Raw genomic sequence first — 12,688 nt, 5'->3', positions numbered from 1 at the left:
ATCTTCTTCTTCCAGCTCCTGAAGTCGACACCTTCGAACTTCTCCAGCTTTGCGAACTTAGTGGTCATCTCGCAGATTGAGTCACCCATCTCCAAGAATAGTAAATATCAGTTTGAATGTTGGGAAATTTAGGGTTTATGGTGGAGATCTGGATACCAACTTGGATCGTAATATCACTTTCCGAACTAATATTTCTACCATATGCCTGAGTTACAAAAATTCATCCTAGGATAATCATAGTGGACACTTACGATTCTAGGCACAGAAATCGTAAGCCAATATGCCAGAGGATTATTGAAAATATGATGAAAACGAGAGCTTAAGATTGGCCCATTTTTCTGAAAAGAAGAGTCGTTTATATAATAAACGATATTAGGGTTTCATTAGGGTTGGGCCGCTATGGATTCCTTTGGAAGGAAGTTAGGGTAATCCGGATGTTAATGAGGATTTAGAGTTACCAAAACTAACGAGTTTCGTTAGTTTTACCATAATCACCCTCAAGAATCGAAATATCACACTAGCGGGAAACCAGCGAAGGGCTATGCCCCTTGGACCCCGCTAGGGGCGCTGCCTCTAGACCCCGCCAAAGGGGTGTTGCCCCTTTGGAAACCCCGGACTCAGGGGCGCTGCCTCTAGACCCCCGACTAGTCGTCGGACCGGCTACTAAGTTGATCTTATACATGCGTGCACTCCGTACCAACCCGTACACATATTAGAAAACAAATTAAGAAGCCCCTTAGCTCACATGATAATTCAAGTTACATAAAATGACATGGTGACACTAAAATCACCAACATCTTACTCCTCTACATATTGTTCTTTACACGAGAACCACAATGATTCTTTGTATCCTGGCTGCCACTGCAGGTAGCAACGCTGACACCAAATGTTCCGACGATGTAAGAACTTTATTTTGCTGTTCTGATGACCAGATATGTCATCTGCACTGTTAATAACCGTTCTCACACACTCTGAGACCAAAATACTCGTTGTAGATCATCAACTACTCGAAATTGCTTTGCTTGTGATCAATCTTGTCAAAAAAACAATGTCTCCTTGTTATCATCTCCGACAACCCCCATCGATGTCGTCCTCTGATCTAACCACCGCCTCCTACGATTACAAAAGCCTAGTATAAGGTGGAGCTACCAGATTCTTTGTAGGGGTCGTTTATCACTGTTGTGTGTAACTCAACTCAATCGCCACCATGTTTGGATAACATTAACCTCCTTCAAGTAACACACATGGGAGGAGCTCTGACAGTTCTGAACATGATAATCAATTTTCCAGAAGTTGGCTGACCACCGACCAGAAACCATTCCCAAATTCATCTAGAAAACTAACAAGCAGAAAGAACACATAATTTATATCAAGCGATTCTTTTTATATCCTTCTTGCATAAAAGTTTCTATCTAGGCATAGACTCTCAATATCCAACTCCCAATATGGAAACATTTCCACATTTTCCATATGACAACTCATTCTTAATAGAATCTTATCTATTCATAATAATGTCGATATGGTCCGTCCAATACCATACTTCCAACTACTCACAAGCGACCAATCCTCAGCGAACTTTGGATCGTCCTTTGATAGTTGTTTAATTATTTTAGTCAAAACCAATTCTAGTCCTTTTTCCCCCTTAATGAGCTATACATTTGGGAAATTTTAGAATGGTAAATATTATAGTATTTGCAATCGATCCTATACCCGAAGCGTATGGGACACGATGCATAATGTCTTACATAAAGATATGATACTTTACCAATCTTTTGCCATAATATTTTATGTGTCATGTTCTCACAATTCGAACTATGAAGAGGGATGCCCTAATCATAATCGAATTTTAAGAACACACAATGTATCCTTTGACTGAAAATGTTAAAATTTCTCAATCTAAGCTTTAGATTTTGAAATGAAGTATAATATTCTCTCCCTTAATTATAGCAAAACAACTTTTCCATGGGACTCTAAAACATGGAACGAAAAACATTTCTATAAAATTTGATGATCAGAATCCCTAATAGAAAATCTCAACTTGTTTATACCTAAAATATAAATAGAGTGATTATGTTCGATGAGAAACTAAATGAAAAAACACACAATCGAAGGAAGGCATCGAGAAATTGAGAAAAATGTTAGAAATAACTGAAATTGAAAAGGAAAGAGATGTGTATGAACACATGCGTCTCCTCTATACGCGTTTCCTAAGTACTTCTCCATTGATCTTCTCTGTATGCACTTGAGTTTTGGTAATGGGGAGGCAGAGTTTTGATAATGGGGAGGCAGGGGATGAAACTGAGCAATGTGTATGTGTGTGTGCGCGCGCCTTTCTCTTGCCTTTATCTTCTCATATGGGAAGACTTTTTAATTGTTATCAGTTTATCACTAAACCAACCGACATATGATTGATATGTAGATGAAAGTTTGACAGATGGGAAGAAATTAGAATGACGAAGCTACATGTCAACACTTTCTAGCCAAATAAAAAAGGCAAATAACAAACTAACCGGTTATAATGGGTTTGTTACATAAATTAGCCGGTAAAACACAAGTTGGTTCCCTTTATATGCAAAATAAATAAATAAATAAATAAATAAATAAATAAATAAATAAAAAGATGACAAACTTTTTAAAATAAAACTGATAAAATTGGTTGGGCTAAAATGACAATGAAACAAACAAGTTAGGAGCACGTTGAAACTTATCCAAAGTGTAATCTAATACTTACAATCTCTTGAAATGATACACGAAATTGTAAATTTAAATACCGATATTATGATTTCGATATATCTAAGTCGGAAATGAGATACACAAACTTGTGGATTTGTTAATAGGAAAAGGGAAAATGTCATGTTATCCTAACGAACTTGTCAAGTTTGTTTTTAAAAGGTCACCCAATTAATCTTTTTTGTACATTAAGGGAACGACATATAAATTGACCGGTTGAAATGGTCCCTTGACCTGTAATAAAACGTTTCCATAACAAAGCAGTAAAAAACCGGTGAGGTGGCCGCCTAGTCACAGCTTATGTGGCAATTGACTCTGGTCCACAGTCAACCATTACCCATATACACCAGTATGCCGGTTTATGTATAATCTGAGTAAAAGATCGAAAGAACATAAAAACTCACAAGGACCTTAAAGTAGATGTAATCATGGGCGTTGAAGCACCTTCATAAAGATGAATATAGTACCAATTATTGATTGAAAAATGGAAATTTTCAAACTTCATGGTTGGATTCACAAAACAACCACCATGCTTTTCTTACAATAATTAGTATACAATACTTACCTAGTTCTTCATGATGTTGGGTCATAAGGGCCTTGTAATGACAAATTGCTTATTGTAAAACATCACCCATTTGCTAATTTGTTAGTAATTCCAAAATCAAATGATTTTCGTGAAGAAAAATCACGAATTTATTTCAGAAAGGGAAGAACAGAATATTATCCATAATTGAATTTATTACCCACCCAAGTTCAAGGTAAGCTTTTGGACGTTGTACATTGAAATCAAGATCCCATCTTTGCAAAGAGATCAAGGAATTCTACCAGTGAAGTTGTTTTTGTTGAACCTCAAAACTACCAAATATGTAAGTTTTTTCCCGATACATTTGGGAATATTTCCACCGAGTTTATTGTCACCCAAATCTATAACTTCCAAAACTTGTAGATTCCCTAATTCCCGAGGAGTTTACCGATAAAGCTATTGTTGTTCATAATTTAAGCAATATAATAATGAATTACGAGCAATTGAACATGGAATGCTACTAGAGAGCTGATTTGAGTTTAATCTCATGCAGATTCCAAACACAATTGGTAATTTTCACCTGATACAATAGACAAATTTAACAATTTATTGTTCCATTAAAAATATATACAAAATTGCCAACTAATTTAATTAAAAGAATGCTCAAAGGCATTTTAATATATATGAACTTACAATATTTTTAGATAAAAGGTAAGACGGTAACTTTACTTGGAACATGACCAAAATTGCTATAAAACATCAAAATAACCAGCAATATTGCAACAAACTTTTTTTTTTTCGAACAAAAACGCTTTTTTGAGGATAACCAGTCAAATCTATTCATAAGAAGTCTAATTAATTTCACGGTAGCCCTCACCTATGAATTTGAAGTCGATAAAGTAGCCTCCAAAGTTCACCTATTTGTTCTATTATTATTTTTTCACTGTATTAAACCTTAAACATTGGGCTCCTTTAACTGAATGCAACATTCATTTTATTTATTTGTTTGTGTTTATTATTTAATCAGGCTGTGGTATATATTAGACAATGTGTTTTCAAATTATATGGTTCAGGCAAAATATTTTATCCACTTGAAGCAATTCAAAGTACACAACAAAACTCACCAGTAATTAACATGGTTTAATGGAGGAGAGGAGCAATCATGAAGAGCCATGCGATGATGCACTCAAAATGATCTAAATTAAGAAACAAAATGTATAAAGTAAACAACAAGGGTAAGCATGATACAATATATGAAAAACTTAAAACACATAAGTAGAAAGGGGGATGGGTCAAGAAAAATCCAAAATGAAAAAAACTGACAAAATATCATAAACTTAGAAATAATATAGTAGAAGTGACTTTATGACCCTCTTTACATCTATTGTCAATGATGATATGCCTTGTTGAGGATTACATAACATAAATGATGATGAGAAAAACATAGCTATCCTATCCTATCCAAAACCAACAGTTTTCTGTAACAAATACCAACAATACAACTTCATGTCAATCAGAGTGATTGTCTGAATAGACTGAACACCATACAAACAAACACAAAAATATGAGATTAACCCTAATCTAATCTCATAACTTGCAGACTCATGAGAATATAATCAAACAATCAACCAAAATGACTACCATTGCAGATTCATACTAGACCATAGTCTTATCTAAATACCAAATCCAACAAAAAAAAACTCCACCTTTCACCCAAACATCCTCTTTCTAAACATGAAAAACTAGAAATTTTACAAATGAAGAAATAAATAATGAGTCAGTTACATGGTTCTTACTTACTTGGACCAATGTAGAGGAAAACTGAGGGATGCAACAGCATGTTGGGAGTGAGAGCAGCAGCAGAAGGTCGAGAATTAAAAAGAACTACTTGCATTCCACATGATCTATGCAGCTATTCTCTTCCTCTCTTGAACTTGGCAACTCTTACCACAACTGCAACGTATATCTTATCCATGGTTTCCTCAGCAAACATGAAAAGTTTGTGTCTCCACTGCTTCTTGAACATCAGAACTCCAATAACACCCCAAAACCCTGTTCCAAAACCACTCATTATATCCACATAAAACAACCATACCTCCATCTTCTCATCAGCTGCTTTGTGTTTCTTCTTGCTTCTTGTTGTTGTTGGATCTTGATGATTTGAGCAAGTGTTTTGCAATGGAGGTCCACATAGATGTTTGTTCCCAGCATATATTGATGGATCATCAATAAGCGTCTGCAGTTGATTTCCTGTTGGAATTTGTCCTGACAAGTTGTTGTGTGACAAATTCAAATGGCTCAAAAAAGTCAAAGCTGCCATGCTTGGAGGGATGCTCCCGCTCAACTTGTTTTTTGAGAAATCAAGAGTTTCCAACTTCTTCATCTTTCCAACGCTCTCTGGAATACCCCCTCTGAGATGATTATTAGACAGATTCAGACCCACCAACAAAGAAAGTGCAGTTAGCTCAACCGGTATTTCTCCCACAAGTTTATTGCTTGAAAGGTCCATGTTAAACACTATATCCCAAGTTGTTGTATATTCAAGATCAACACCTTTCATGACCTGAATCACATTCTTATCATCATCGAGATCAAAATAACTCTCATTCATCCGATGACTCACAACCATGCCATTTAAGTTTCCTACACAACGAGGGATGGTTCCAGTTAAGTTGTTGTATGCAAGATCCAAAATTTGAAGATTTGAATTTTTGCAAAGAGATGGAGGAATTCTACCAGTGAAGTTGTTTTTGTGTAAACTCAAAACTACCAAAGATGTAAGTTTTTCCCCTATCCAATTGGGTATATTTCCATATAATTTATTGTCACCCAAATCTAAGACTTCCAAACCTTGTAGATTCCCTAATTCTGGAGGAACTTCACCAGTAAAGTTATTTTTGTTCAAATTTAACCAAAATAATGATGAAATAAGAGCAATTGAGCTAGGAATGGCACCAGAGAGCTGATTTGAGCTTAATCTCATGGCAGTCAAACCCTGCAGATCCCCCACACAGTTGGGAATTTTCCCACTTAACATGTTTCTTGAAAGATCAAGCACTTCCAAATCTGTTCTTCTGCATAATGACCTTGGAATTGACCCACTGAAAAGGTTATATTCCAGAAGTAATGCACGAAAAGGCCCATATACATCACCATTTCCTGCATTAGGAAGGTTTTTCAAAGATCCACTGAGTTTGTTATGAGAGAGATCTAAGAAATTGATGATGGGCATCTTCCGCAGCCATGTGGGCAGCGGCCCCGAAAGTGTAGCATTGGACAACTCTAAGATTTGAAGTTTCCTCAGATGTCGAAGCCACTGCGGAAATCCATTCCCGATATTGCAAGAGCTGAGACTAAGAGATATCAACTGGAATGGAGGTATCCACCCACGTGAAACATTGAATGTCAGCTTAGTGTTAGAAGAAGCATCCAAGACCTTCAACACTGAAAGATTAGCAAAATGGGCTTCGGTAACCGCTCCTTCTAAAGAATTGTTATAGATAGAGAGAGTACGGAGTTTGGCAAGTTGCCCAATCGAAACTGGAATAGTCCCGTCTAATAAATTAGATCCTAGATCCAAATTTGTTAAAGATGCTAATTTTCCAAGGGATTCTGGAATTGAACCATTCAATTGGTTTTCAGATAGATCAAGTACTTGTAAAAATCTTAATCTTCCTAGAGATTCAGGGATTGAACCAGTCAGTTTGTTGTATGATAGATCAAGGTCTCTTAAGTTTGCCAGTCCTCCAAGTGTTTCTGGAATTCTACCTTTTAAACTCCCACTTAATTCCAGAAACTCCAAAGCATATATGGAGCACTCTGATGCATTTTTTGGTGTGTCAATCATTTCCATAGCAAACTCATTATCTGTTACACTTAATTGTTTCAGGTGGCACTGTCTCCAGATTCCAACATCCTCAATCTGCTTAAACTTGTTACCAGAAAGATGAAGCTCTAGAAGTTTAGGCATAATAGGAAGAGATGAATTCAACATGGTATCTGAAAGGTCAAGGACTTCTAGGGAGCTCATGTTTGTCAATACAGATGGAAATATACCTCCACGTGGATTATTGCTAAGATCGAGGTGCTGGATGTTAGAAAGTGTACTGTAATTAAGATGTGGAGAAGATAGATGCGTCTTATCCAGCCCACAACCTGACAAATGAAGCTCTGACAAAGAAGGGATCATGCTTAGTAGCTTTGGAAAGTTCCATGCCAAACTATGATTAAATCCAGAAAGACTGAGGAATGTTAGGGATGTCATGTTTTGAAGAAGGAAGGGGAGTGGACCTTTGAAAGAATTGTAGCCAAGATCGAGGTGTTTTATATTAGGAAGTATTCTACTGGAATTAAGAAAAGGACCAAGATTAACATTGGAAAGTCTACAACGTGACAAACTTAACTCTTTTAAGGAGGGAATCATGTGAAGCATCATGTCCCAGTTTTGTGCTCCACTAAGATCCACATAACTCAAGTCGAGAAGCTCGAGTGACGAAAGGCCAAAAGCCCATGCCATATCATCTGCCTTCAGAAAGTTTTCATGATGGTTTGAACTGAGATCAAGAACCTTTAGATTAGAAAGATTTCCAATGCGAGGAGGAATAATACCTTGAAAATCAGCATCAGAGAGATTGAGGTAGGTCAGCTGTTTCAATGATCCAATGAACTCAGGGATCCGACTTCCTTGAAAATAATTCTGACTCAAGTCGAGGTATTTGAGATGCCTCAACTCTGCCAAAGAAGAGCTCACCTTATTACCAGATATGTAGTAGTAGTCATCTCCTTTGAGATGAAGGCGTTGAACATTTCCAGTGACACCATCACACTGGATTCCTTCCCACATGCAACACTCATTTCCAACCCATGATGACAACATTCCAAAAGGATCTTCAACACTCTGTTTGAACTTGAGGAGAGCAACTCGCTCTTGCTCAGAGCAAAGGACACTAACATTTCCAACCCCCAAACAAGTATATGTGGCTGCAAACAAAAACACACATACGAAAATGAGATGGAAACCCAAACCCCTCCAATTCCCCATTATCAACCCTAACTTAATTTTAGTTTAGAAGAAAATTGAAGTAGGCAGATGAGTTGTGATGATGAAGTGATGGGTTCTTATGATGAAGTAACTAGTACATTTATAAAGCCATAAATTAATGAAGAATAACTTGTTGCAATATTGGAAGACTTGGAAGTCAATTAAAAATTTGGGGAAAATGACTTAGGAGGGTAATTATCTTAATCGCTTTATTTACATTTAGGTAATTTCTTTATTTTTGTATACATTTAACCATTTAACTTGCTATATGTGTTCACATATTGGCAATGTCACCGGCTATAGCAGGTGACAATGCTAATATGTGAACAAATTAACAAGTTAAATGTGTAGGAAAAAAGAAAATTGTCTAAATGTGAACAAAACGAAAAGTTAATTACCTTCATAAGTCATTTTTTTCACTTTTAATAGCGTTTTTATTTTTTAAATTTGTTTGTATTATTTTTTTTTTCAAACGTTATATTTAAAATATCCATATTTTCCTAAATATTAATTAAATATTGACCAAATTTAAACTATACTTTTTAATTATTAAATATGTTTTTGTTTTGTAAAATATTTTATATAGCTAGCCTCTTATAAATTTTTTTTCTTTTGTTTTTAAGCATATACAATATTTTTAAAGTAAATAGTATCTAACAATAAAATTAAATAAATCAAATATATAACAATAAGTATAGAGGGTCTTTTAAAAAATAAAAAGAAAATATTACTTAGCAAATAAACACAAAAAAAATCTATATAATGTAAATGTTTTAAAATTATTCCAACATTTTAATAATTTTTAATTAGAAGTTTACAAACGTTTAAGTTTTTTTAATACAACATTTTAAACTAGTATTTAACAAAAGTATTTTAAAATGTTATAAAAAATATTAAATTATCATATAAAATCTGTGAAACACTTTAAAACTGTTGTAAAAGAGAATTTAAAAATAAATGTATGAAAGTTATAAAAAAAATTATATGGAAATGTAATTAAAAAAACAAGTTTAACACATTTATAAAACATTTTGTTTAAAAACACTTGTATTAAAATTATATAAAGGAGTAAAAAAAGTTTAAAAAAATATAAACAGAGATTAAAAACATTGTATTAGAAAATCCATAGGAAAAAATATCATAAAAATATTGTAAGAAATTATAAAAAAAAAATAATTTTGTAAAAAAAATTGTTCACCTTTAAAAAACTTTCTTTTAAAAATTTGTAAACTTCTAATTCAAAATTATTAAAAAGTTGGAATAATTTTAAAACATTTACAATATATAGATTTTTTTTATTTTTATTTGCTAAGTAATATTTTGTTTTTATTTTTTTAAAAGACCCTCCATACTTATTGTTAAATATTTAATTTATTTAATTTTATTGTTAGATACTATTTACTTTAAAAATATTGTATATGCTTAAAACAAAAGAAAAAAATTATAAGAGGCTATATAAAATATTTTACAAAACAAAAACATATTTATTAATTAAAAAATAAAGTTTAAAATTGGTCAATATTTAATTAATATTTAGGAAAATATGGATATTTTAAATATAACATTTGAAAAAAATAATACAAACAAATATGAAAAATAAAATCGTTATTAAAAGTGAAAAAAATGACTTATCAGGGTAATTAACTTTTCGTTTTGTTCACATTTAGGCAATTTTCTTTTTTCGTACACATTTAACTATTTAACTTGTTAATTTGTTCACATATTAGCATTGTCACCTGCTATAGCCAGGTGACATTGCCAATATGTAAACACATATAACAATTTAAATGGTCAAATGTGTACAAAAATAAAGAAGTTATCTAAATGTGAACAAAGCGATAAAGATAATTACCCTCGTAAGTCATTTTCCCTAAAAATTTGTAACCACAAACTTATATGCTTATGCAAGTTTTCTTTATCTCAATCACAAAAAGTGGTTTACGGGACAAGACTATTCCACACAGCACATGCAATTCTATTTCACCACAATCTTTTAACAAATTAGAATTGAATAAAATGCAGTATTTGACAAATAAGCATTTCCATTTCAATAAATCATAGATACATTATAAATATTTTTAAGTGATAGTTACAATTATAAGTTGGGAATTTAAAACCGTGACTAAATATGAAACTGTTAGATGGGTTGAGCATGTCAAATGAGTGGAAATCTAATGCTTACAAGCTTCTAAATCACATTATTTAGAAATCATGTTATTATTTTGATATTATTATTAAGTCTAAATAAAAAAAACAGTGTTTAAGATTACTAATCGATATGTTCACACTTTATGATACATAAGAAAGTTCATTTAGTTTTATTATTATTTTTTGAAAATACTGGTATCAGACCTTGGCCTCCTAAATTACATGCAATATTCAGTTTGTTTATTTGTCTTATTTTATTATATGAAAATAATAATTTTAATTCATCACAACAATATTATAAGTTGCAAACTAAGCAGTATATTATTCATTACTACAGTATTCAAGCGTTCTAGAAAATGTGATGAAACAAGTTTATCCACATGCTTTTGGTCTTTGTCTATATTTACTTTTCCCCCAAAATAGGCATGGAAATCAATGTTTAATTTGTATCCACCAAATTTTATTTTTTGCTCATGAGCTAATATTTTCCAATCACTTGAATCACATTATTTATAAAAACTATATTATTATGTTTACAGATTAAAATACACAAACTTGTGAATTGAAAAACAATATTATTGTTTTAATATATTTAAGTAGAAATGATAGATTTACTTGGGAATTTGTTCACAAGAAAATGATACATAAGACTTTGAAGTCAACATGGAAGTCAATGGACAATTTGTATCCACAAACTTGTATTGTTTTGGTCCAGGTTCACTTTTAATTTTCTCTTAATCAAAATAAGTGGTTTTGGTTCAAGTTTATTCCCCATAGTACACGTAATTACTTGGTCACAACTCTTTAACAATTTATGAATTGAAACCTATATATTGACAAACAAGCATTTATGTGTTTGAGAAATCAAAGATAGTTTATAATTTTTTTTTAAATCATTGTTCTATATTATAAAGTTGATTCTTAGTTTTAACGATTTAAAAAACTAGATACAACAGAATGAGTTGTTTTTAGTATTATTTGATGTAACAAGGTTAATGTGTCAAGTAAAGGAAACCTATTTTAATTTTTGGTTTTTTAGCATGTTCTTAACAGTATGCTAGAGAAGGGGACAAAACTTGACATTGCACTTTGTGGAGTGTATATGACAATAAATAAAATTACAAGTTGCAAACTAAGCAGTACATCATTCACTGCTACAGTACTCTGGTGGTCAAGAAAAGTTGTGATGAAACAAGTTATTGTGATGGAAGACTTGGAAGTCAAAGGAAATTTTGTATCCACATGATTTTGTATTCACAAAATTGTATTGTTTTGTTCATGAGCTAATACATACAATCTCTTGAATCACATTATTAAAAAAAATATATCATTATTTTTATATATTAAAATACACGAACTTGTGAGTTTAAAAACTATAGTATTGTTTTAATATATTTAAGTCGGAAATGATACGCATACTTTGAAGCCAACATGGAAGTCAATGGACAATTTGTATCCACGAAATTGTATTCTTTTGGGTCTGGTTCATTTTTAATTTTCTCTTAATCAAAATAAGTGGTTTTGGTCCAAAGTATATTCCGCATAGCACATGTAATTATTTGGTCACAAGTCTTAACACAGTATTGACAAACAAGCATTTATGTGTTTGAGAAATCGAAAATAGTTTATAAAATTTTGTAAATTATTGTTCTAAATTATAAAGTTGACTTTTAGGTTTAACGATTTAAAAAACTAGATATAGCAGAATAAGTTCTTTTTATTATTATTTGATGTAACAAGGTTAATGTGTCAAGTAAAGGAAATCTATTTACATTCGGATAATATCTTTTATGCTTATCTACATTCTGTATAGCATGATTGTCTGCTTTTTTATAGCTTTCCTTGTTTATTGTATTTATACCCTTCTGGGTAATCCTTTGAGATCAATATATATATATATATATATATATATATATATATATATATATATATATATATATATATATATATATAAAACCTGATAAAACACCATGTTATATAAATTACAATGTTCAGGCAGAGTCTTGCCATGTGATTCTTATTTTCCTTGTCAGGTGATGTCTTTATGGAGGTTTTACATTTTTTTTTTTTATTTTCTTAATAGTATGCTGGAGAAGGGTACAAGACTTGACATTGCATTTTGTGGAGTTTATATGAAAATAAATTTTAATTTATAACAGAAAATTTACAAGTTACAAATATGATGACTATGTAGCCCATGCATGTGATGTGTCAAACAAGTTATTGTCATGGGAGACTTGGAAGTC

The 12,688-nt window shown here is 32.2% G+C and overlaps 1 protein-coding gene across 1 annotated transcript; it reads right to left on the bottom strand.

The window, feature by feature from the left end:
* Positions 1-5,165: 5,165 nt before the first annotated feature.
* LOC111917031 (receptor-like protein EIX1) lies at positions 5,166-8,294 on the bottom strand. Its single transcript, XM_023912687.3, has one exon. It carries the CDS (start codon positions 8,292-8,294, stop codon positions 5,166-5,168), a length of 3,129 nt encoding a protein of 1,042 aa, XP_023768455.2.
* Between the last annotated feature and the right edge of the window lie 4,394 nt (positions 8,295-12,688).

The sequence above is a fragment of the Lactuca sativa genome, chromosome 8 (assembly GCF_002870075.4).
Source record: "Lactuca sativa cultivar Salinas chromosome 8, Lsat_Salinas_v11, whole genome shotgun sequence".
Classification (NCBI taxonomy): domain Eukaryota; kingdom Viridiplantae; phylum Streptophyta; class Magnoliopsida; order Asterales; family Asteraceae; genus Lactuca; species Lactuca sativa.
This window is presented reverse-complemented; position numbering and strand designations above follow the sequence as displayed.